This window comes from Nicotiana tabacum, chromosome 4 (genome assembly GCF_000715075.1).
Source record: "Nicotiana tabacum cultivar K326 chromosome 4, ASM71507v2, whole genome shotgun sequence".
NCBI classification, from domain to species: domain Eukaryota; kingdom Viridiplantae; phylum Streptophyta; class Magnoliopsida; order Solanales; family Solanaceae; genus Nicotiana; species Nicotiana tabacum.
Genome location: NC_134083.1, coordinates 125492650 through 125519773, shown reverse-complemented (window position 1 = coordinate 125519773; position 27124 = coordinate 125492650). Strand labels below are relative to the sequence as shown.

The 27124-nt window shown below is 35.7% G+C and overlaps 1 protein-coding gene across 1 annotated transcript; it reads left to right on the top strand.

The window, feature by feature from the left end:
- The first annotated feature begins 12364 nt into the window (after positions 1 to 12364).
- On the top strand, positions 12365 to 26773 carry LOC107817824 (uncharacterized). Its single transcript, XM_016643742.2, has 3 exons — positions 12365 to 13105; positions 13656 to 13841; positions 26196 to 26773. The coding sequence occupies exons 1-3, from the start codon at positions 12626 to 12628 to the stop codon at positions 26487 to 26489; spliced, it is 960 nt and encodes a 319-aa protein (XP_016499228.1). The 5' UTR covers positions 12365 to 12625; the 3' UTR covers positions 26490 to 26773.
- The last annotated feature ends 351 nt before the right edge of the window (positions 26774 to 27124 follow it).

Below are 27124 nucleotides of genomic sequence, written 5' to 3'. Positions count from 1 at the left end.
TTGTCCCATTTGAGACTTTAAAAATGATGAAAACTATTGGTAATGAATTGGTATTATAGACATGATCACGTTTTTGTCTAATTAATGAAAATATGTATTATCTTCATTCGTGGATGAGTTTGGGTAGAAGGAAATCTAACAGGCTTGCTCGTTCGGGTTCACTCGGTTGAGCGTCGGCCTCGCTCCTAGACTTTGGGGTGTGACATTAACAGTCAATTCAAGGCATATCACAATCTAAGAACTACCCCGAGCATGAATTAATACATCGGTGCTTGCACATGGGCTCAAACCCCACACATATACGCACCCATAGCACGTAGCTATCACAAATAGCTCAGGCAACTAGTGCCTCAACCAAGTTTAGGTAAGATACTTACCTCAAGCAAGCCAAATCAAATACCGAGCAAGCCAAACAACACTCTAAAATTGCCATCCCGCGCGAATCAACCTCCAAACGGCTCGAAATTAGCTAAAAGTAACTCAAAAACATCAAATAATGCCTTAGTAAAAAAAAACAAGCGATAAAGGTCGAAATTTTAATCATATACTCAAAGTCAACCCCGGGCTCCCACTTCGAAACCCGCCAAAACTAACAAATTCTGATAATCCATTCGAATATGAGTCCAACCATACTAATTTCACTCAAATCCGACTCCGACCCGATTTCAGAACTCAATAATTCATTGTAGAAAAGTTCAGACAAAAACCCAAAATCGAGCACCAAATCTCCAAATGTGATAAAAATGAACAAACCCTCGCATTAAATACAATCTGCCCAGGAATTTTCGTGTATGCGAACAAGTAGTCGTTTCTGCAGCGTCGCTTCAACGACAAAAGCTCCGATTCTGCAGAAAAACACTGAAGCCCCGACCCTTCGCACCTGCGGAAAACACTCTGCTTCTGCGACATCGCAGGTGCGATACCAAACACGCTTCTATGCTCCTTCTCGCTTCTGCGCCCCGAGCACTTGCTTGTGTGCTTCCGCAAAAGTGCCCCAAATCTCGCATTTGCGGAGATCCCAAACTCAACCCCTTTTTCGTTTCTGCGACCACTTGTCAGCACCTACGGACACCGCACCTGCGCCAAGAGCTCTGAAGGTGGGACCACACCAGATCCTGCCATAAACCAGCATTAACCAATATGTTCCAAAATGATCTGAATCACGTCTGAAACTCACCCGAGCCCCTAGGGACCCCGTCCGAACATGCCAATAAGTCCCAAAACATAACATGGACCTACTCGAGACCTCAAATCACACATATTAACATTAAAATTATGAATCGCGCCTCAAATTAAATTTAATGAACTTTTGAACTTTCAACTTCCAAAACTCGTGTCGAACCATATCAAATCAACTCGGAATGACCTCAAATTTTACACACAAGCTCCAAATGACATAATAAACCTATTCCAACCTCCAGAACAACAATTCAAACCCGATATCATCAAAGTCAACTCCCGGTCAAACTTATGAATATTCCAAACCTTCAAATTACCAACTTTCGCCAATTAGCGCTAAAACCTTCTAGAAACATCAAAATGCAAATCGGACATACGCCCAAGTCCAAAATTACTATCCGGACCTAACGGTACTGTCAAAACTCTGATCCGAGGTCAAATACATAAAAGTCAATCTTGGTCAAGTCTTCCAACTTAAAGCTTCCTATTTAAGAATCATTCTCCCAAATCGATTCCGAACAACTTGAAGACCAAAACCGATAATTCACGCAAGTCATAATGCATCATATGAAGCTACTCATGACCCCAAGCCACCGAACTGAATGCTAATGTTTAAAACGACCGATCGGGTCGTTACAAATTAGCTAGTGGTAAAAAAAGAGTTCAGGACTAAAGTGGATAATAAGTTAAAAATTAGGCTAAAATGAATATTTATTTTCCTACTTTAGCAATACTGTATAGTTTTCTTTACAAAGAATGTATAGAATCTACTATAATGTGATATATTAAATATAGATATCAAATGCTAGTAAGTGAGACTCTCCCAAACTAGTTAAAAGAAAAAACCAGAGCATATCCCCCCTCCCAAAATAAAAATAAGGCCTGTTCCAACTAAAAGGTAAAAAGAAAGAAATGTAAGTATTAAGGATTATGTATAGTTGTAGAGATGCAAAAAATAGAGAAGTAAAAGTGAGAGAAAAGTCTTTGGTAAAAAAAAAAAAAAAAAAAAAAAATTGTAGTGTAAGCAACTACAAATTAAACTTCAATAGTATGCATTACCGTAAAAAATGTCATATTTCCAAATGTTTGATGGTTCAAATGTGACCTGTTCCTCACTCTTCTAAATGTTCCTTTTGGAATCACTTCGATTGGCACTTATGGGTGTACAACTGTCAATTGTTTTTCTTCTCAAAGTTATATAAGGTGGCCAAACTCCTAAGCTTATTTTTAAGAGTGGTTTTTCCAAAGCGCTTTTCAAAAAATTACTTTTAGTATTTGACTAATTAATTTAAAAAATACATATGAGCAGCAATTAGTGTTTGGTCAAACTTTTAAACACTTATAAGTGTTTTTATCTCAAAAGTACTTTTAAAAAAAATGCTTTTGTGAGAAATTATTTTTTTTCCGATTCTTAAAAATTACTTTTGCTTATACTCAAAAGTATTTTTTTCCTCTAAAAGCTTGACAAAATAACTTTAACTTAAAAAAAATACTTTAGAAAAAGTACTTCTTGCCAAAAACTAATTTAGCCAAACAGGCTATTGGTCTTACATTTTTCCTCTGTCACTCTTGTTTTGTTGTTTAGAACACAGAAACGTTGGGAGGGTTCCGAAAACGTGTACCTAATCTCCATCGATGAGGCCCAAACCAGATTGGTCAAATTTTATGGGCTTTTGCAGCCCTTCTTGTTTCCCATGCTGTACAGTGTAGCATCACCTCAAATTTATACATCCCCAGTCGCGCTCTCAGGGCGTTTATCCACCTCCACCGCACTACTCCTGCTCTCTGTCATCAAATGTGTTTGATTATATATCGCACCAGAAGCAATTACACTATCATATTCACGTGTGAATTAAACAATTAGCACATACGGAGATTATTCGAGTTACCTCTTGAAGCGTGAACAAAGCAAATCAATATCCGTCTCCAGTTCCATAATTGCAAGACCTCAGTAAACTTTCACAGTCTTCTACCGTGTTACCCAAATAATATCCGAAAAAAGAGAATTTCGGGTGGGCGAAATTCAAGGAAGAAAAACGTGTGTCTTTCCAGTGCAAAAAATGGCCAGCTATATCCCATGTATATATAGTTACGTTTTTTTAGGTTAAAACCATTTTCCAAAACCTGTTAGATTTTCTTCTTCCACTAAGGAAAAGTTTCTTTTATTTCCTATTATTCAGGCACAATAGGGACCACATAATTTAATTAGCAAGGTTTCATATTATGGAATTAATTTCAAATTTTTGAATTAATTTCTACCATAATAAACTCCGAATTATTCCACTAAAAATTCGTAATTGCACTCCTTAGTTCAATTTCGAAATTCTTCCATAAAATCTTATTTAACTCCCCATGTTAAGATTCAGATACTAACCAATCAAATTAAATTACTGACAATTTCATTTATTGATTACTTCCTTTAGACTTTCGCTTAACTTATTTCATGTGTCGGATACAAAATCCACCGGCCGGGTTTACACATGAAAACTTATAAGCTTTCATAAAGGAGTATCATCAATCTCAAAAATCGAGATATGGATTCTATCAACTAATTATTACTTCGCCAATCTATATCATTATTGTCCAATTTACCAGGCTTATTGACTCACGAAAGAATCTCACCTTTTAATAAATCAAAACAATAAATGACATACACAACTAATAATAATTATATCAAGATTAAGAGTATAAGTACATTGAATGGACTAGAAAAATTATTTTATTAAGTCAGTATAAAATACTTATCTCTACTTGATCTGTTGAATACGTACAAAATGTACTAGCACAAGAAGTTGGAATTAGACCATTCCCACAATACATCAATTTTAGGAGACTGGTCTTTAGATAGAGAAATTTCATGTCTGAAAGGAAGAAATCCTTTCTTGGAATCATGCATGCTAAACCCGGAGAGTATTTTATCAATATAAAGAGCCTGGGATAAGCCTAATATCTTTTTTCTTGCGATCTCGCAAGAGCTTGATCCCAAGGATATGAGCTGCTTCTCCCAAATCTTTCATATCAAAGTGTGTAGAAAACCACTGTTTAACTGAATCTAACATGCCCACATTATTTTCTACGAGCAATATGTCATCCACATATAAGATTAAAAACGCCACTTTGTCCCCATCCCACTTTTTGTATACATAAGACTCGTAAAGACACTGATCAAAACCAAAAGTTTTAATTGCCTTGTCAAAACAAGTGTTCCATGCCCTAGATGTCTGTTTCAGTCCATAAATGGACCTTTTAAGCTTATACAACATGTGTTCCTTGCCACTTTCCACAACATGTGTTCCTTGCCACTTTCCACGAAATCGTGTGGTTGCATCATATAGATGCACTCATCAAGACTTCCATTAAGGAAAGCTGTCTTGACATCCATTTGACAAATCTCATAATCATAATGAGAAGCAATGGATAAGAGAATCCTTATAGACTTAAGCATGGCTACCGACGAGAAGGTTTCCTCATAATCGATCCCTTCTTTCTGAGTAAACTCTTTCGCTACAAGCCTTGCTTTAAAAGTTTATACTTTTCCGTCTACACCTCTCTTTTTCTTATAGATCCACTTGCATCCAATGGGTTTAACCCCATCAGGTGGTTCTACAAGATCCCAGACTTGATTAGAGTACATAGACCCCATCTCTGATTTCATAGCAGCAACCCACTTATCGGCATCTTTATCATGTAGTGCTAGGTCGTAATTGACAGGTACGGAAGTAGGCTCTTCAGGGATCCTATCATATGATTCTCCCAAGAGCGTATAATGAACTGACTATCTTATTTCTTTCCCACTACGACTACACACTACATCAGTTGCAACTACACCGTTTTGATTTTGTGGTTGAACCACATCATCATCAGGAACCTGAGTCTCCATGTTATCCACATGGATATCAACGACTTCTTCATGTTGTGCAGTCTGCTCAACATAACTCCCACTACTTTGTGGTAGTATGATTTCGGGCACTTGTTCTTGCGGGACATCAAGTCTATTGACATTTCTCCCACTACTAAAATGCAATGGTATGTCAAAATAGACTTCTGGTGTTTGCATCTGGTCGTTTTATTTTTCAGATGACTGAGTTTCCATTCATTTGCTGAGTTCCTGTAAAACGATTTTACTTTTAGGAACATGGTTCATCAAATAGTCCTCTTCAAAAAACTTGGCATTTGTGCTAATAATTACCTTCTTTTTTAGGACAATAGAATAAACCACCTTTCGTCCTTTTTGGATAACCTACAAATACGCATACATCCGTTCTTGTCTCCAATTTATCCGCTTTCCCTTTTAGCACATGTGCCGGACAACCCCAAACTCGAATATGCCGCAGACTAGGCTTGCGCCCAGTCCATAATTTTGTAGGGGTCAAAGGTACTGACTTTGAAGGGACTAAATTCATAACGCACTTTTGTTGTTTCTAAGGCATGTCCCCAAAAGGACGAAGGCAAACTGAAGTAACTCATCATTGATTTATCCATTTCCATAAGAGTCCTATTTCTCCTTTCAGCTACACCATTTTGTTATGGAGTTCCAGGTGCAGATAATTGAGATGTAATACTATATTCTGATAAATAACTAATGAATTCCGCAGAGAGGTACTCCCCACCACGATCAGATCATAGTGTCTTGATATATTTATTATGTCGTTTTTCAGTCTCAGTCTTAAATTCTTTGAACTTTTCAAAACATTCAGACTTTCGACGCAACAAATAAATATATCTATATTTTGAGTAATCATCTGTGAAAGTCACAAAATACTCAAAACCACCTCTTGCTTGGACATTCATTGGACCACACAAATCAAAATGAATTAATTATAATTTATCACTTGCTCGATTTCCTTTTGAGGAAAAATTTCGTTTTGTCATTTTTCCTTCTAAACAAGATTCACAAGTTGGTAGTGCCTCCACTTTCAATGAACTTAAAGGTCCATCCTTGACCAACCTTGAAATTCTTTTTAGATTTATATGACCCAAACGCAAGTGCCATAAATATGTTTCACTCAATTCAGAAGAACGTTTTCTCTTATTTGGTAAATCAACATAATTCAGTTCTTTAGGTTATAACGGTTTAGTAATACAGTCAACAATAAAAAGACCATTAATCAATGTAGCCGAAGAGAGATAACGTTTATCATGAGTAATAACACATTTATCAATGTCATGAAAATTAATGTCATAACCATCTCTCATAGCGCTAGAAACCGAAATTAAATTTCTTCTAACGGAAGGTACATATAATGTGCCCTTTAAAGCTAAAAATCTACTACTACCAAATGAAATACTAATATTTCCTAATGCTAAAGCTGGGGCTGCCGAACCATCTGCTTGATAAACATTGTTTTCTCGTCTACTTAGCCGCCGCGTTACCTGAAACCCCTGCAAATAAGTGCAAACATGATTAATGGCTCCTGAATCTACACACCATGACATGGTAGAAACAGCCGCTAAAAGAGTTTCAACGACAAGTAGATGTAAATCACCCGATTTATTTTTCAGCTTGGCCAGATAAGTTGGACACTGCTTCTTATGATGCCCATGCTGCTTGCAGTGATAACACTTGCCCTTAGCCTTTTTCACACCAGCAGTTACGCCACCAACAGAGGGTTTTTGAGCCTTTTTCTTCTTCTGCCCGCCTCTCGGCTTAGAAGAAGCACATGCCTCAAAATTCAATGCCACGGGAGGAGCTTGTTGCTTGATAATAGTCTCTGCCGGCTGCAGCTCATTCAGCAATTTCGCAAGTGACAAGTCCATTTTGTTCATATTATAATTCAGGCGAAACTGCTGAAAACTGTCAGGCAGAGTCTACAGGATCATTTCAGCATGCGTATCCTTATCAATGTTAGCTCCAAGGACCTCCAGTTCATTCAGAAGACTCATCATCTTATGAACATGGTCCCTAACTGATGAACCTTCAACCATTTTGGTACTCAGAAGAGCTTTCATGGCAGTCTGCTTAGCCGCACAATTCTGATCTCCAAATATTTCTTTGAGATTTTCCAGAATGTCATAAGCAGACTCCGTCGAGTGATGCTGATGTTGCAGAACATTTGACATGGATGCCAGAATGTAACACTGCGCCATCTCATCAGCCTTGACCCATTTCTGGTAAGCCTTTTATTCATCATCTGTGGCATCATCTCTAGGTTTTTCTGGACACACCCCATCGAGCACAAATTTGTACTCTTCAGCAATTAGGACAATGTCCAAGTTTCGTTTCCAATCAACATAATTCAGACCCTCAAGTTTGTTTTGAGTAAGAACAACAATAAGGGGATTGAAAGCAGTCATTGTTAATCTGGGAGACAATTATTTAAATAGATCAAAATCAGGCATGTATTATTTGAATATTAAAATTCAAAACACACTACATATATATAATCTATGCACCTTGAACAACAGATTTCGATGGGAAAAGAGCTATTCTTGCAATATACATATATAATGATAAATTATTCACTCCATGAATTTAAACAGGTCATACTCAGATGGAGAGTAAACTGTTAATTTAAGTCAAATGAATATCAACATTTAACATATATTAGTCTCATTGAACCAACATGCATACTTAGATGGAGAGTAAGTACAAGTAATCAACAATTAGTATAACTTAGTGATTATCCATAATGAGTTTATCCGATAAGGAAGAAAACCTACGTCAACATGTAAAAATATTATATCACTAGAATTTAACCCTGGAGTCCATAGGAAACGATCCCTACTACCACTGGATTAAAAACAACTCAAAAAATAATTTTGAAAAATTTCCAGAAAATTAAATAAACATCCAAAACACCATCTAAACGACCCCGAAAGCCCCAAAATGGCTTACATCATGAGAAAAGCTCATGTGTATTGCTCATTGGGCCGTTTCGTATGGACCTACCAAGTTTCAGGTCAATCGGAGTCCGTCAACATGCTGACCTCCGATTTTCTGGCCTATTCGGCCAAATAGTGACTTTTGGCGTTTTTCATGGATTAATATAATTTTCAGATTATTCTAATCAAATATCATCAACAATAAGCAGATATTACATGATTTTCAGAATAATCATAATACCCATAAAACATAATCATGCTAATAAATAATGCAGTTTTACAGAAAAACAATCTTTGCATGTAATTCAAAACTTGCATATTAACATGATACTAATTTTCATTGTTCCTCCTGATCATTTAATTAGATGTGAGTAGGCTCGATACCAATTGTTGGATTATATATCGCAGCGAAAGCAATTACAGTATCATATTCACGTGTGAATTAAACACTTAGCACATACGGAGATTATTCGAGTTACCTCTTGAAGCGTGAACAAAGCAAATCAATATCCATCTCCAGTTCCATAGTTGCAAGACCTCAGTAAACTTCCACAGTCTTCTACCGTATTACCCAAATAATATTCGAAAAAAGAGAATTTCGGGTGGACGAAATTCAAGGAAGAAAAACGTGTATCTTTCCAGTGCAAAAAATGGCCAGCTATATCCCATGTATATATAGCTACGTTTTTTAGGTTAAAACCATTTTTCAAAATCTGTTAGGTTTTCTTCTTCCACTAAGGAAAAGTTTCCTTTATTTTCTATTATTCAGGCACAATAGGGACCACATAATTTAATTAACAAGGCTTCATATTATGGAATTAATTTCAAATTTTTGAACTAATTTCTACCATAATAAACTCCGAATTATTCTACTAAAAATTTGTAATTGCACTCCTTAGTTCAATTTCGAAATTCTTCCATAAAATTTTATTTAACTCCCCATGTTAAGATTCAGATACTAACAAATCAAATTAAATTACTTACAATTTAATTTATTGATTACTTCCTTTAGACTTTCGCTTAACTTATTTCATGTGTCGGATACAAAATCCACTGTCGGGTTTACACATGAAAACTTATAAGCTTTCATAAAAGGGTATCATCAATCTCAAAAACCGAGACATGAATTTCATCAACTAATTATTATTTCGCTAATGTATATCATTATTGTCCAATTTACCAGGCTTATTGACTCACGAAAGAATCTTGCCTTTTAATAAATCAAAACAATAAATGATATACGCAACTAATAATAATTATATCAAGATTAAGAGTATAAGTACATTGAATGGACTGAAAAAATTATTTTATTAAGTCAGTATAAAATACTTATCTCTACTTGATCCGTTCAATACATACAAAATGTACTAGCACAAAAAGTTGGAATTAGACCATTCCAATAATCAAGATAAATTACTTTTAATCTTGTGCTATAACCATTCCGATGATTTGTCCAATTCCATCATTAGATTGTGAACATAAACTTTATGACTTATAAGAACCAATGATTTAATCTTCCGTGTATAAGCTAAATTCTATACACTAAATCATCTACTATATAAGTAACATACACACAAACCAATACATGATCTATTTAAAATAAATTTTTATTGAATTAAATAAGTAAATAAACAATTATTCCATAAAGAATACTATAACAATACACATGGTTTATAGTATATCCTAATAAAATGTATTTAACATATTGATTTATTAGAGAGCTGCAAATAATTAAAAAGTACTAAATGTTAGTAGAATATAAAAGAGAAGATCTTAGGTAGAATTAAAAATTTAAGCTGAATGATATATTAACGTTTCAACTATGATTAAACTTCATTAGCATGCATATGCCGTAAATATATATGTCATACTTTCATTTGTTTGCAAATCAAATGTGAGCTATTTTGCAGCTAGTGTACAAAATGATCCATTTGGAAACCTCTAAATTGACAGTTATAGATGTTCTTGCGTGTTATTTTCAAAATTTTATATTTTTTGTACTTTTTTATAAAATATATAAAACTATAAATAAATATGTAAGGAATAACAAAAACATTCGACGAAAAAAAGGAATTACAAAATTAAATGATCAAATATATTGTTCACAAATTACAACACGAATTTGTATCAATGAAGGATTGAAATATCTCAAAGAACAATTTAGGCACAAGCAAAAAATTCGACAAAGGCTATATAGAAGAAATTTATCAAATTAGGGAGAGAACATGGTCGGAGGCTTTTTCAGAACTTATAAACTCTTGAATCTCTCTACATCGTAACTACCTCCCTACAATTGAAAATATGTATCAAGACCCCTATTTATAATACTACAATCCAAATTTGACTAAACTAACAAAATCTATTTCAATATGAGTTTGGTGAATAAAACCTAACTAGACATGAATTAAGTAAACTAGTAAATACCAAATCCTAGACAACTTAGGAATACTAATTAATGTTGGTTTAATTTCCAACAACCTCCCTTAAACCAAGATCTTCAAACTTGAGCATGCCATGAGTAACATCAAGCCTTGTAGAAGCCAAGTACCTTAGACTCTCCAATAATTTCCTAAAATATGTAGCATCAAAATTATGAGTACCATCTTTAGTCAACTTCAATTTATCTTGAATATTGCTCATATATGATTTGTCTTTACTCGTGAAAAATCCCTTCAAAATATCATCAATATAATTTTCCTTTACTTTGAAATTATCTACTTCTCCAGTTATCTTGTAGTTGGACTTGTACAACCATTCAACTCCAATTTGCCATTCTATAAGTTGTAGGGTAATGCCACCAATAAATATTTCATCATGCTCCTTGAAACATACAATCTCGAACAATGGTACGAAATTGATTGCATCTTCAATGTCTGTAATCATGCATTATTCTGGTTCTAGATTCCAAGCTATTTATGCCTCAATCTTGGGTAAATCGTTAGAAACTTTCTCTTGATGAACTATCTTGCTTATTTCATTACTAGGTTCATCTTCAATACTATCAAATAATTTTTCTGGTGAAACACCAACCTCTTTTGGACGGGCATCCTTTGCAATCAAATCGTTCTTTTTAACAATTACATAAATTTTTGGCCGATCAATTTGAATATTATTTGACTTTCTTTTCGCTTTCAATGGAATCTCTATCACAAACAAAAATTACACGTACCTTCTCTCCTTTTCTCCTCTATTTCTGAATTTTGGCTTTCTTGATTTATTTCCGCCATTATTTGTGTGCCTTCTTTTTCTTTTGGTTAATCATCCTTTTCTTGCAATGTCTCATCTAATGTCTCATATTTCTGTTGATTCAGTGATCTCTCGTATGTCATCAATTTTTTTCCTTCTAAATCATCAAGCCTGAGAGTGCTAAGATCTTTGCTAGCCTGAAGAATAACTTTTTTGTTGTTAAACTTTAAATTGAGAGTCTGCAATATTTTTTTTAACAATTCTAACTTCTTCCAATACTTCTCTAGTGATCTTTAGACCATTGACTATATCTTCAATTCTTGTAAAACATTATTTGACAGTTGGTCTCATATAAGCCAACTCAAATTGACTCTTAAACTCTTGTATTTTCTCCGCCTTTATGTCAGCATCTCTTCGATATGACTTCACTAAGATTGTCCAAGTCTCCTTTGATGACTTTGCATGCAAAAAATTATTAGATACATACAATTCGATCTTGATGGCGAGATAGTAGCGTGCCTTATAATCTAATTGTCTATTTTCTCTAACTGCATAATTTCTTCAGCCGTTAGTATTGTACCTTCCGGGGGTTCCACAAATCCTCCGCCAATGATAAACCATAATCCAATAGCTTTACAAAAATTCTTCATTTGTTGATACCAAGTTTCAAAATTATTTTTGCCATCAAACATAAAATCGGGATAATGAGGTAATATAGTATCCATATTTTTTTTGGATCTCCTACCGGCTCAGACAGGATCTCATACATGCTCTAATACCAATTTGAAGGATTGAAATATTCCGAAGAATAATTTAGACACAAGCAAAAAATTCAACAAATGCTATATAGAAGAAATTTATCAAACTAAAGAAAGAACGTGGTAGAATTTTTTTTCAAAACTCATAAACTCTTGCATCTCTTTACATCGTAACTACCTCTCCAGAATTGAAAATATGTATCAAGACCCCTATTTATAATACTACAATCCAAATTTGACTAGACTAACAAAATTTATTATAATATGAATTTGATAAATAAAATCTAACTAGACATAAATTAAATAAACTAGTAAATACCAAATCTTAGATAACTTAGAAATACTAATTAATCTCAGTTTAATTTCAAACAATCAAATTTATGGTTTACAAATTAAAACACGAAAGCGTTGGCGAGTTCATGGAAGCGCCATGTTGTTCTAACAAATGGTCCAAGGCGTGAACAATACGCGGTTGGCGTATCGTAGCAGCATAAACCTAGGAAACCACAAAATCGACAAATAAAACCTTACTAAAAACCCATTGTCCTCCAATAGATATTTCATTAGCCCATTTTTCCTAGCAAAAACCTCTCCTTAGTTAAAGCCATAACCTTTTTACTCATCTTATTTTATTTTACAATTAAGAATTAATTGCATTTTCTTCCTATCAGTAGCTAGCAATGGGGGTTACAATACATGCCAAATCAGACTCAGAAGTTACGAGCATCGACGCATCTTCACCACCACGGTCACCGAGGAGGCCGCTGTACTATGTTCAGAGTCCATCGCACTCGCAGCATGATCTTGAGAAAATGTCATACGGGTCGAGTCCATTCGGGTCGCCCGCCCATCACTACCACTGCTCCCCCATTCACCATTCCCGCGAGTCCTCAACGTCCAGGTTCTCTGCTTCGTTGAAGAACCCAGCTAGGAATCAGCTTACTGCCTGGAAGAGAATACCCAGGACAAATGACGACGACCCGGCAGATGAAGACGTCAACGATGACGAATTAGGAGAAGATGATGGCAAGTCTGGTGATGAGGGAAATGTCAGATTCTATGTGCTGTGCTTTCTTTTCTCTTTTGTTGTGCTCTTCACCATCTTCTCCCTCATCCTTTGGGCTGCAAGTGTGCCTTACAAACCCAAAATCTTTGTTAAGGTACGTGAGAATGCTGTTAATTTCTATTTTACTCTTTTCCGGTCATGCAATTACTCGTATAAATACAGCCCGATTTAACTCCTTTAAATTACAAGGTCTCGAGACTTTATGTGGCGCTATTATCGTACGAAATTTAAGAAAAATGAATATTCTTAAAACTTACTATGATTTTAGAACAATGTCATAACATTTGTATAAATATTATATAAATTTTGATGCTCGTGGTTGTGTGGTTATAAAAAGATTTTCAATAAATTTAAGTTAATTTTCAATATAAAAATGAGTAATATTTTTTTTAAAATAAATTAATAAGAAAATATTGCCGAAAGAATTGAAAAGAAGGGAGGTTGTACAATTTTGGAAGCATTGTTTCTTTTTCCAGCTATGGAGTCTGCAGTACCAAGATGGGTTGGCTCAGTATTGTTAGTGTGAACAGTGGACTTTTTGCTTTATTTCGATAATAGCAGTAATAATTACACTATGCTTTTGTCAGTACGTATTGTTTACTATAATTAATGAGGACATGGGTTATAATCGTATGGTGGTGCAGAGCATGGTGTTCGAAAGTTTTAACGTGCAAGCAGGGATGGATAGGACGGGGGTGCAAACGGACATGTTGACTCTAAATTCGACGGTCAGGATCTATTACCGGAACCCTGCAACTTTTTTCGGCGTGCATGTCACAGCTACACCACTTGAGCTTCACTATTACATGCTCAAGGTTGCCTCTGGTCAAGTAAGTCACATAATTTGAAAATTGAAATCCCCCTTTTCTTTTCCTTAACGTTAGTTAGTGTTACTCTATTTTACACCGTCTGCAAATCAGCTTTTTATGCCTAGCTGTAAACACTTTTCTGAGCAGAATCTTACTGTTAAAGGCGGAGTTGAGTTTGCATTTAGGCATAGGGCTCCGGTGAGTGGAAAAATTGGTTGTTTAATTCTTGATGGGAAAACTCACAATAAAATAATAAAAGTTTAATAATTTTGTGAGACTAGCTACTAGTGCATGGTTTGTTTGGGGGGGGGGGGGAATTGAGGAGCTCGAGAGAGTGGTTTGTCCAGTTGCCTTGGTTGGTATGTTTTTATGTAGCATGAAAAAGGCTGCAGAAAGTCTGTAGTCAGACTCATTGAATAAGGACTCGGGCTCCTTATTACCGGTTAGGCCCACTTTGGTTGTGATTAAAGTGTTTTAGTCTCCTTGGTACGTTTTCTAGAGTCGAACCAAAATGTGGTTCTTTTGGATTCAAAGAACTAAAATATATGAAAAAAAATTGAAAACCAAAATATATAAAACGCCCAAGCTTATGGCGTTATACTTTAACGGTTGTTTACCCAATTAAGTATAGCACCCAAATATAAGGCGCTATATTTGAACGTAAAATGAGCGAGAAGGTATATCACCTTATATTAAGACGCTATAGAATAACGTCTTAATATAAGACGCTATACCTAGATAAAAACGCGTCCACTCTCCTTCCCCACCAAACCGGTGAGCTTCTCCCCCACCCGACAATCCTAGAACGACAAACAACGCCCCCATTAAAGAACGACAAACACTCTCCCCCCTCCCCCATTTTTAAGCAAAAACAATTCGGTTGGAGCCCACCGGTCCCACAAAAAGTGTAGATTCTCGGTCCCACATCCTAGTTAAGGCGTTATCTCGTAGTGAGTTGTTCGTTTCGGCTCCAAATTACCAAATCTTCAAGTTTCCAAAAAATTAAAATCGAGATATTCCGACTTCATTTTTGTTAAAACTCATGTATAACAAATGCCTATTAGTTGTTTTTAATGTGCTCAATGTTATTTCGTGATTTTTTTGCGATTTAATTAATTTGTTATTTTTTATCCGGACTATATTATTAGTGTGCTAAAAAATTAGTAAAATGGAGAAATTGTTATTAGTTGTTAAAAAAAATATTAATTAGTTAATTTTTACTATGGTATATATTTTTTCGTGATTATTTTATGATTAAATTAATTTGTTATTTTTATCCGGTTTAGATTATTTATTTGCTAAAATACTAGTAAAATAGATAAATTATTACTTTAGTTCCCTGTAGTGGTATCTTTTGCCCTAATGTAGTACTCGTATTTGTAATATAGTGCCCTTTTAGTGTAGTAAAATGCAGTACCCTTTAGCGTAGTATCTTTGTAGTTATTGAAATTAATCATTTAAGTATCTGTTAAACCCAAAAATATTTCAAAAAAGCTGATAGTTCGAACACAAACTCTCTAAATTTCTAATTAACAAACGTAAGAAAATAACATAAGAAAGCAATAATATTTGTCAAACTAAGTATTGTTATATGAATATTTAATAATTAAATCATGTATAGTTATGAAAATTAATTATTTAATTTTATTATAGTCAAAAATAGGTGAGTAACAAACAAACATATAAAATAATAAAACTAACATATAAAATAATAAACTAACATATTAAATAATAAACAAACATCTAAAATATTAAAGTAACATATAAAATTATAATATAGAAAATGTATCAACCTAATTAACAATATAGTAAAAATATCGAATAAATTTTAATATTAAAGGTATTGCAATATATTTAAAGATGTTAAGCAATGAAAAAGAAAAATACTTTAATTAATATTGTTCAATTTACAGTAGTAGTCATGGAGGTTCTGCTTGTGCATCCCGGACCGGCCTCGCTAGGGCTACTGTTGCTACAGGCCGAGCATAGGTCTTCGTACATATGAGAGGGGCAGTTATTGGCCCAGACGTTCCGTGCTAGAAGAGTAGATGATATGTGGGACTTTCTTAGGGCCCACCATCTCCATCCCCATATAGTTAGACGCCTTCAAGATACGAGTTTGTATAGGATTATTGAGATCGACCGGTTGCAGCTGGATTGGTCATTGATCACGGCTTTGATAGAGCGGTGGCGACCGGAGACGCACACATTTCATTTACCCATTGGCGAGGCTACTATCAGAAATTGAGAGATATGCTAACAGAGATTATACGGGATTGCAGTACCTGAAGATGTTGCAGCGACTTACCGGTTTTCAGCCAGCGGATGAGGCTGCATTGGTTGGGGCTAGTCGTCTGCAGTTGACGCCCGTCCGGCTGCATCTGGAGGCGATGCATGCGGACATTACGGATGATACACCAGATCTTCATATTAACCGGTACACGAGGTTGTTGATGCTGCTTATGTTTGGAGGGGTATTGTTGCCGAACACTTCGGGAAACCTAGTCAGCTTGAGATTTCTTCATCATCTTGAGCGGCTAGATGATTTACCTGATTACAGCTGGGGTGCAACTATTTTTGGTTACTTGTATATGCAGATGTGCCGGGCTAGCATGGGCACCCAATGAGACGTTGCCGGATTTTTGCCGCTGATGCAGGTGTAAACATAGTCAATTATTTTCATGATTATAACATACATAGTAAAAATATACCTTAAATTTTACGTCCACATTATATATTAGGTTTGGGCCTGGGAGCAGTTCCTGCAGTTGCAGCCACCTCTACCACCCTTCGCTCCGGATGCACCACCTCCACTGTTTCTCCCTTTAGCTAGGAGGTGTGTTGATTGGCTGGGATACGAACGCGAGTACGAGGCTCGACATAATCTCCCCTATTGCAGAGATTTGTTGGATTTGCTGGAGGGCGCACATGTAAATGTATACTTAAGTTTACTTGGCATGGCTTTATATGTGTTGTGTATACTCACGGTTCCTGTTTTTACTTAATAGTTCATTTGGACCATACATCGACGAGATAATAGCTGGTTTGCCCGATTATTGCTCGACCGACCGAATTATGTGGAGCTCTTCCGTCCCGTTGACGTGTCTCGATATTGTCGAGCATCATGCCACCGTTCGAGTCCTTCGCCAGTTTCGTCGACCACAACTTGTACCTCCACCGCCTGCTTGGCTCCACTGGACTGCAGATGCAGCAATATACAGGCGAGGGAGCGGCCGCTTTGCACAGGTATGGCCGGCAGGTTACCGATCTGGCTTCCCAGACATTGAGGCGAGCCTGAGAAGATGAGCGCTTAGGATACGAGGCTGATTATGTGCCGCCAGAGCAGTACCATCGTGGGCCACCAGTGGAGCCAAGCGGGCGGTGGAGGTACAAGCTGCGGTTGACCAAACTAGTGAAGGACTCGCTCGGTGGCATGATGCTCGACAATATACATCAACGGGACGGAAGAGCTCTACATAATTCGGCCGGTCGAGCAATAATCGGGCAAACCAGCTATTGTCTCGTCGCGGTATGGCCTCCAAATGAATTATTAAGTAAAAACAGGAACCGTGAGTATACACAATACATATAAAGCCAGGCCAAATAAACTTAAGTATACATTTATCTGCGCGCCCTCCAACAAATCCTTGCAATAGGGGAGATTATGTCGAGTCTCGTACTCGCGTCCGTATCCCCACCTACCAACCCACCTCCTAGCTAAAGGGAGAAACGGTGGAGGTGGTACATCCAGAGCGAAGGGTGGTAGAGGTGGCTGCAACTGCAGGAACCGCTCCCAGGCCCAAACCTAATATACAATATGGACGTAAAATTTAAGGTATATTTTTACTATATATGTTATAATCATGAAAATCATTGACTATGTTTTCACCTGCAGTAGCTGCAAAAATCCGGCAACGTCTCGCTGGGTGCCCATGCTAGCCCGACACATCTGCTATACAAGTAACCAAGAACAACTGTAATCATGTAGCCGCTCAAGATGATGAAGAAATCTCAAGCTGGCTAGGTTTCCCGAAGTGTTCGGGAACAATACCCCCTAAACATAAGCAGCATCAACAACCTCGTGTACCGGTTAATATGAAGATCCGGTGTATCATCCGTATGCATCGCCTTCAGATGCAGCCGGACGGGCGTCAACCGCAAACGACTAGCCCCTACCAATGCAGCCTCATCCGCTGGCTGGAAACTGGTGAGCCGCTGTAACATCTCCAGGTACTGCAATCCCGTATAATCTCTGATAGCATGCGGTAAAGTTATAGGATGTCCATCAACCGGCAGCCCATATAGAACTTCCACGTCCTGAAGCGTGATAGTAGCCTCGCCAATGGATAAATGAAATATGTACGTCGCCACCGCTCTATCAAAGCCGTGATCAATGACCAATCCGTCTGCAATCGGCCGATCTCAATAATCCTATAGAAATTCGTATCTTGAAGGCGTCAGACTATACGGGGATGGAGATGGTGGACCCTAAGAAAGTCCCACATATCGTCTACTCTTCTAGCACGGAACGTCTGGGCCAATAACTGCCCCTCCCATATGTACGAAGATCTATGCTCGGCCTGTAGCAACAGTAGCTCTAGCGAGGCAGGTCCGGGATGCACAGGCGGAACCTCCATGACTACTACTGTAAATTGAACAATATTAATTAAAGTATTTTTCTTTTTCATTGCTTAACATCTTTAAATATATTGCAATACCTTTAATATTAAAATTTATTCGATATTTTTACTATATTGTTAATTAGATTGATACATTTTCTATATTATAATTTTATATGTTACTTTAATATTTTATATGTTTGTTTATTATTTAATATGTTTGTTTCTTATTTTATATGTTAGTTTTATTATTTTATATGTTTGTTTGTTACTCACCTATTTTTTACTATAATTAATTTTCATAACTATACAGGATTTAATTATTAAATATTTATATAACAATACTTAGTTTGACAAATATTGTTGTTTTCTCATGTTATTTTCTTACGTTTTTTGACTAGAATTGGAGAGAATTTGTGTTTGAACTATCAGCTTTTTTGAGATATTTTTGGGTTTAACAGATACTTAAATGATTAATTTCAATAATTACAAAGATACTATGCTAAAGGGCACTACATTACGAATACGAGCACTACATTAGGGCACAAGATACCATTACAGGGAACTAAAGTAACAATTTATCTATTTTACTAGTCTTTTAGTAAATAAATAATCTAAGCTGGATAAAAACAACAATTTAATTTAATCACAAAACAATCACGAAAAAACATATACCATAGTAAAAATAACTAATTAACATTTTTTTTAACAACTAATAATATTTTCTCTATTTTACTAATTTTTTAGCACACTAATAATTTAGCCGGGATAAAAAATAATAAATTAATTAAATCGCAAAACAATCACGAAATAACATAGAACACATTAAAAACAACTAATAGGGATTTTTTATACATTAGTTTTAACAAAAACTAAGTCGGAATACCTCGATTTTAAATTTTTGGAAACTTGAAGATTTGGTGATTTGGAGCCGAAACGAGCAACCCACTACGAGATAACACTTTAGCTAGGATGTGAGACCGAGAAATAACGCCTTAGCTAGGATGTGGGACCGAGAATCTACACTTTTTGTGGGACCGGTGGGCTCCAACCGAGTTGTTTTTGCTTAAAAATGGAGGGGGGGGGGGGTTGTTTGTCTAAATTTAATGGGGGAGGAAAGCTCACTGGTTTGGTGAGGAAGGAGAGTGGACGCGCTTTTATCTAGGTATAGCGCCTTATATTAAGACGCTATACCTTCCCGCTCATTTTATGTTCAAATATAGCGCCTTATATTAGGGCGCTATACTTAACTGGGTAAACGGCCGTTAAGGTATAGCGCCTAAAACTTCGGCGTTATATATATTTTGGTTTTCAATTTTTTTCCCCATATATTTTGATTTTTTGAGTCCAAAAGAACCACATTTTGGTTCCGGACTCACGTTTTCTATAGCAAGGAAACGGGATAAGGAGCAAAGCCAAGGTCAGCTGCCTGTCACTACGTACCCTAAAGACAATAATATTTTGATGGAGACATTTTTTACAAAGAAATTCTTGCATACAAATGGTTGAAGTTTCGATAATTCCCAAAAAAAAAAAGGTTCAACTGATTTTTTCTGCTAATGTTTTCATCAAACACTACAGCTTTTTTGATTTACTAGGACTACAGTTTTTTGCAAACATTTTTCTTGCAAACTCTCCAAGTCACTCGAGCTAGCACTACCGTAATATAAGCATAAAGTTAAGGGGAAAGAGCTTTAATATCTGCGCCTATCTCCCTAAATGTTAGTTGTGAGAGGTGGCAAACGGGCGGGTCGTGTCAGATATGGTTCGGGTCGAAAACAGGTAAAGCAAAAATGAATATATTATCTGACCCAACCCATATTAAATACGGATAAAATACGGGTTAACCGGCGGATAATATGGATATCCATATTATCCATTACTTCTTGAATATGATCACTTTTGGGATAATTCCTAGTCTACCAAATTTGCGGAACCCTCAATTTGAGCCTTACAAATGTAAAAGTTAAACCCATTAATTATTCATTGTTTATCTATTTTCTAAATGGATAATATGGTTCTTATCCATATTTGACCTGTTTTTAAAAAGTTCATTATCCAACACATTTTTTAGTGGATAATATGGATAAATAACTGTTCTCTTTTAACCATATTGTGCCACCACTAGTTGTGACTACTGGCTCCAACAGGCCTTCTGTCTTAGCATGATTCCTTATACTGTATTTTGGTTGTAAAATTAGGCGAACTTAAGAGCGGATTGAAGGACCACAGGTTATGTCAAATTGAATTTTATGGTTTATCTAGAGTCGATAACCAACTCTAGTACATTATTTCTTTAAGGAAAAAGTTATTTATCAAGAAAATTTGCATCAAGAATGTACAGAATTACTGTGCGTTACCATTATACCACTTTGGGTATAAATCAAAGTGCTATAACGTCGCATAAAAGATCATTCTTGACGAAAATCTTCTTGACAAATCTTTTGAAATGAAACTTTTAAATGCCTGTATACTTTGAAGTAAAAGTAGACTGCATAATGAGACTAGGACTGGGCGTGATCGGGCTAACCCTATGTCAAGCTAGGGCTGGCTCAACTTACTCGGGCCAGTTGAATAATTTTGTTGGTAGGAATCGGCCCATGCCCAAGGACAATTATGTAGTCGTACTAAATGATGGCCCTTGGGCCTAGGTTGGGCTTGAGTTTTTTTGTTTGTTTTTTAAATTTTAGCAATGTATTTGTTTTAAAGAATTAACTAAAATTGAAGAATATGAATAAAAAACCTAAAAAAATTACTCCCGCCGTTTGATTTTTTAGAGTCAAATGAGTTTTTCTTTGATTGCGATTTTTTATTTCTTTTAAATATTTTGATTTGTTAGTTTTGTGACTTAATAGTACTTTTTACATAGTTTTCAAATATATAAATTAAAAAAAAACTCCAAAAATTTATATATAAATTTATGATCAAAATTATGAAGTTTAATTCTCGATATTCGAACTATGCCACTTAAATTGAGACGGGGAGCATTAAGTTTCAATGGGTTACAAGTGCAATATTTAAAATTCTTCGAGATGAGTCTAAATTTTATTAACTAGTGAACATAACTTACTCGGGCTTGCTTGGGCAAGTTGAAATTATGTGGGTAGGGACCGGCCCATGCCCAAGGACCATTACTCGATCCTACTTTTTGAGCTTGTAGAAATCATGGGGGCTGGCCACTTTTTGGCCTGGTATTTAGCCTTTGGCCACCGTTTTTTGATGCGAAGCAAAAAATAACTACTCCCTTTGTTCACTTTTACTTGCCCATAATGGACTTAACACGCTCTTAAGAAATAATAAATGAGTATATAACCATAATACCCATAATAATGATAGCATTTTAAGAAGTCTTGGGAAATGAGTATAGTCAAACCTCTCTATAACAACGTCTCTATATAACAATCATTCACTATAAAAGCCAAATTTTCTAGAAACCAATCTTTTATATTATGCTATAATATATGTTCTCTATAATAGCATTTCACTATAACATCTGAAAAATGTCGGAACAAACGCGGCTGTTATAAAGAGGTTTGACTGTAGTTAATGATTAGGATAAAACAGAAAAAAACTTGGTTTTCTCTTGATTTGCTAAAATGGACAAGTTAAGGTAAAAATATATTTTTAGCATAGTGGACAAGTAAAAATGAATGAAGAAAGTAATTTTTAATTACAAAGACCTTTTTACCCTCTGCTCTTTTATCTCTACACCCACTAATGAATGTTACCGTGTGAATAGTGTTTCTATCAAGTTTATTCTTAAGAATACCTGTGCTTCCATATGAAACTCTTTCTTTAGCTTTTAATGTTTCTTTCATAATGCTTTTCATTCCTCCAAACTAGACCCAAAATATTATCTTTGTGTATGAGGTCAGAAAACATTTTAAAGTTATATTGCAGAAGTACACTTGAATTCACCGTAGGTAAAAATAGAAGATAGGTTTTAGCTATGTAGTATGTTGATGACATAAGAACGATGAAGATTAGTTAGCTAGGACATATCATGCTCTGTTTCGAAAAAATAAATAAATCAAAGATTGAACTATATTCTAAGTCAGCTCTAGAGGTTCAAATTTAAGGAAATTATCTTGAAGGTCAGTTCTTTTAGTTAAACTTTAGCACTTTGTGTCCTGAAATTTAATTTTTTCTGATCAAACTTCAGGACAATGTGGCTTGAAATTAAGTTATTCCAGTTTATACTTCAAGACTTTTGAGTCTTGAGGTTTTATTTTAGGTTCAAACTTTAGAATATTATGTCCTGAAATTAAGTTTTTTCACTTCAAATTTCAGGACTTTAGTTCTTTTTAGTTCAATCTTTAGGGCTCTAAAATGAAAAAAGTTCAGTTCAAATTTTAGGGCATTGTATCCTAGAATTGAGTTTTTGTTTTTGGTAGTTAGGGGTAATTTTAAATTAAAAATTTAAAAATAAATTATATTTAAATACAAACAAACTTTAATAGACGAAAAAATTCAATACTTTTATTTCAATACTTATAAAAAAAAAATTACATATTTTTTTTACAATTTACGGAATTGTTCAATAATTTCTATTGGTTTTTCGCTTGAAATTGATAGCACTTGTTCTTCTGCGTCCCCGTTGTCTCCGGTAGATAGTATTTCACTATAGGCATCTTCTTGAATTATTTCTGAAAGGCCAAAGTTTCTTCTCTTCAAATATTTCAGCAAGTCTTCATCGCAAATATTATTTCTAACAGTTGTTCTAGGAAAACTTGGAGAAGAAGGATTATACGTTTCTTGTATGTAACTCCTAAACCCGTACTGGTTAGGATTTGTTTTAAAATGAGGACCCCCCCTCCCTAGCATTACCCTTAGTAGACCTATTACATATTGTTTTACTAGTTTATGAGCCATTTTTAATAATAAATAATTAAACTTACAACAAATAGCAATACAAATATAACAAAAATAAATGCAAAAATTAATATGAATTGGAATGAATATACTAAACGCCGACGTTAATTGCAATTAGAGATAGAGAATTAGAGAGATATGAGAGTTTTTGAATGAAAATTGAAAGAATGAAATGGGATATTCATAGTTTTAAAATAGGGCCAAAGTATATTTGAACAAACTTAGGGATTAAAAACATAAATTAGGGGGTATGGGGGATGTTGGGGGTTAGGGAGGCAAAAATAGCCGTTTTTTGCTTGGCTAACGGTACAGAAACGGCTAGATTTTAAATTTAAAAAGATAAAAGAAGTTCGGGTACCGGTCCGGTACCGGACATGGTGATGAAGTTCAATTTTATTATTCATAGAATGCTTGCAACTTTATATTCTAAGAGAAGAAAATGAAAGACTACTGGAATGGGTAAAGCTATCTTCATAAAGCATAACGGCTTAAATAGAAGAAGAAGAAAGAAAAAAAAGATGCAGCAGATACATAGAAGAAGCACGTCAGAAGGCTATTGTATGGAGGGTGTTACTATACAAATTATATTTACTTTGGCTTAAGTTTAAATACTTATAGAAGAGTGGCTTAACTCTCAATGGCAGGGTTAAAAATGTATATTTGTGCTCTTTGAGCTTTTCTTTATTTGTTTTATAAAATTTTAACAATGTATGTTTGAAAAGTAAAACTGAATTTGAAGTATAAGAATAATGAAGAAAAAACATAAAAAAATTATGAAGTTATCTTTAAGTTGAATTCTCAAATTTTATTGACAAGTGATGTTATCAAAGAAAAGCTGACAATTACTTGATAAAATTTAATACAAGGAAAATGACAATTTGAATCTTAAAACTGATGTTCAAATTCTTTGGAGGTCAATCCTTTGCTTGGAGTTCCCATTTGCTCGTTGGTCAACTAGTAGTCAAATAAGAAAAAGATGCCCTAGGACATACCATTCGGTCCAGGCCATGCCAATTTCACGGGCTGGAAATATAGGCACTAGCTTAGGCCTGGTCTTCTAATTGGGCCAGTATTGGGCCCCCTTTTCTCAGGTTGGTCTGGCTGGTTTCCTGGAATAACCCGGTCCAGTTGGTAGTGTAATTACAACAAGATGACTTACTTTTTGTTAATTACAGAGAGAAATAATTTTAAAATGTTCGTCAAAGAAGGTGAAGATTTTTTTTTCCCTTTAAGCCATCACCCAGGAAAGGTTACTGAGGCGTTGGGAGGTTTGGCTTGACCCTTACCATGTGGCATGTATATAGAAGGTAAAGATAACAAAAGAAAAGGGGCATAGACCTGACCTTCCATATACACAAGACTGTTGCTAAGACAATCTTCAAAAAATCCATGGAAGATACAGAAATTTACAACTACTCTTCCATAAAAAAAACTAAATGAATTAGCTTACAAAAAAGTTACCTTTGTGTCATATCTACTTCTTATACTAGGCAATTGCCATTTATCTAGTAGGAAAGGCAGTCTTTAGGGAGATTCTGAAAATTGTAGAAATAGGAACTGTTGCCAGAGATTGCAGCTCTTTTGGCTAACGCGTCAGCCACCTGATTGGCTTCTCTATTGCAGTGAGAGACCACAACTTCTGCTTAGTTGATACTTCTTTTGGCATCTCTAATGATCTGCTTCATCTTTACGTTCTTGGTACATCCTTCTGTAATCATGTTGGCCACAATCAGAGAATCAAGCTCTAGATGAAATCTGATGTAGCCTAGTCCATCAATGTTAGCTGCTACAGCTTCTGCCTCGTTGTTGCCTTTACATTGAATAGGTATTGAGAAAGCCATGAGGAGATCTCCATTAGAGTCTTTTACCACCCCTCCTATACCTGCTTTCCCAATGTCCATAAAACTACCATCTGTATTTACTTTCACCATATCTCCTATTGGTTTAGTCCATGTGACTTTCATTACTGGGTGCATCCTCTCCACCTCTTCACAGACTTTCACCCAAGGCCAATTAAGTTTGCAGTTAGGAAAGGCAACTGTCACTGCTGCTTGAATTGTCCAGCTAACCTTCTGCTCCATATTAATTAGCATAAATCTTTTTTTATCTCCAAACTTGCAAGAGGTCCAACTTTTCCAGATTTCCCAAAAAATAATAATAGGAACAATATGTAGCAGAAGCATATGAATGCTGTTATTAGGCTTCACCTCCCACCACTCTTGAAGAATCCTCTTAACAGACCATTTTTGATGTCTAATACCCAAAGGCAAACCAAACTTCTTCCACAGATTACAAGCAACCTCACCTTCACTAAAAGTATGATGAATAGTCACATTTAGGTCTTTGACAACAATTGTATCTAGAGGCTGACTGGTTGCCAAACTTGGTAATTGCCTCGTCAAAAGGTAATTTACCATGATATAATCTCAAGGTGAAGAAGGTGAAGATTGACTATCTAGAAATGAACCTAGCATTTAATTTGAAGAACAGGAGTAACATTCTTTTTGGATTTCGGTGTTTGGTATCCGCATTGGGACCCGACTAAATTCGGATTCGCGCCGGGAAAGTCTACATTGGAGGCTAAGGCGCTTCCAATCAAAGACGACTATACCTAGTACTCGAACTCAAAATTGGTTAAGGATGAGTGCGTACTTTCCATTGGTTCAGTATATTTCGTCCATGAATTTCAGTCTTTTTATTTAAGAAAAATATTTGAGATGAAATTATTTGATGCTCTTATCTAGAACAGAGTCAACAAATTAAATTACATGTTTTTGTTTGAATAAAGAGTACCACTGCTAACACCAAGAGTTTTTGTTGATGCAGTTCCTAGTATTTCTTTCTCTCCTTGCTCAGTCTAATGTCTTTTTAATGCTTTAAGTAGATGAAGAAGTTTTATCAGCCAAGGAAGAGTAACCGGATAGTGGTGGCTATTCTTCAAGGACACCAAATTCCCCTTTATGGCGCGATTCCACTTCTTAGTGATGCTAAAGACCGGATTCAAGCTGTCTCTGTGCCGCTCAACTTAACAATCCTAATGAGGTCAAGGGCCAATATATTGGGAAGGCTGGTGAATCCCAAGTTCTACATTCATATCTCATGTGAAGTTATTCTCAGAGGCAAGAACCTAGGCAAGCACACCAACTTGACCAGTTCTGGTTCTTGTACTTATCGATGAATACTTCTTGCTTTAGGCTCTTTTCTCTTATGTCGAGCAACTTGAAAAAATTGGCCAGCTAACTTGAGTGGCAGTCTAATTGTTGGTCAGCTTCTAGTTTGCTTATAGGTGATCAAAGAATCTCGATAATTGTCACACAGCTTGCTAAGAGATGTATATTGATTAACTGTAGGAGAATACATATTGTGTGTGAAACATGACTTTTATCAATTAGAGTAGTATTCTTTATCTGTAATCTAAACTTTGGAACTTCATTTCTTACATGGAATTCGATTTTTTTCGAACTTTTTTCATGTCTCTCTAATTTCATAAACCTTGATAAGCTAAAGAAAAAAAACTTTCATATTCGATCCGAACGCCTGCCCTTGTGCGCCTAATACATTTTGTTTTGGGGACTATTAAGGCGTCATGACACGTGTGTGGACCATTACCCCCCTCTCTTGAATTCTTTTTTGTGGCGAGTACACTTTGTCAAAACTTTGGCTTTTATGGTTGGGAAAGAATCTAAGCGCAACAATTTCAACCAAGATTGACTGTATTACTGTATATAGGTAAAATCCGAGACAATGCATGCCCCGATTTTCCGGTGAAGAGGACGGAAGGAGGGCACAGACACACGAGGTTGAAATCGAGGC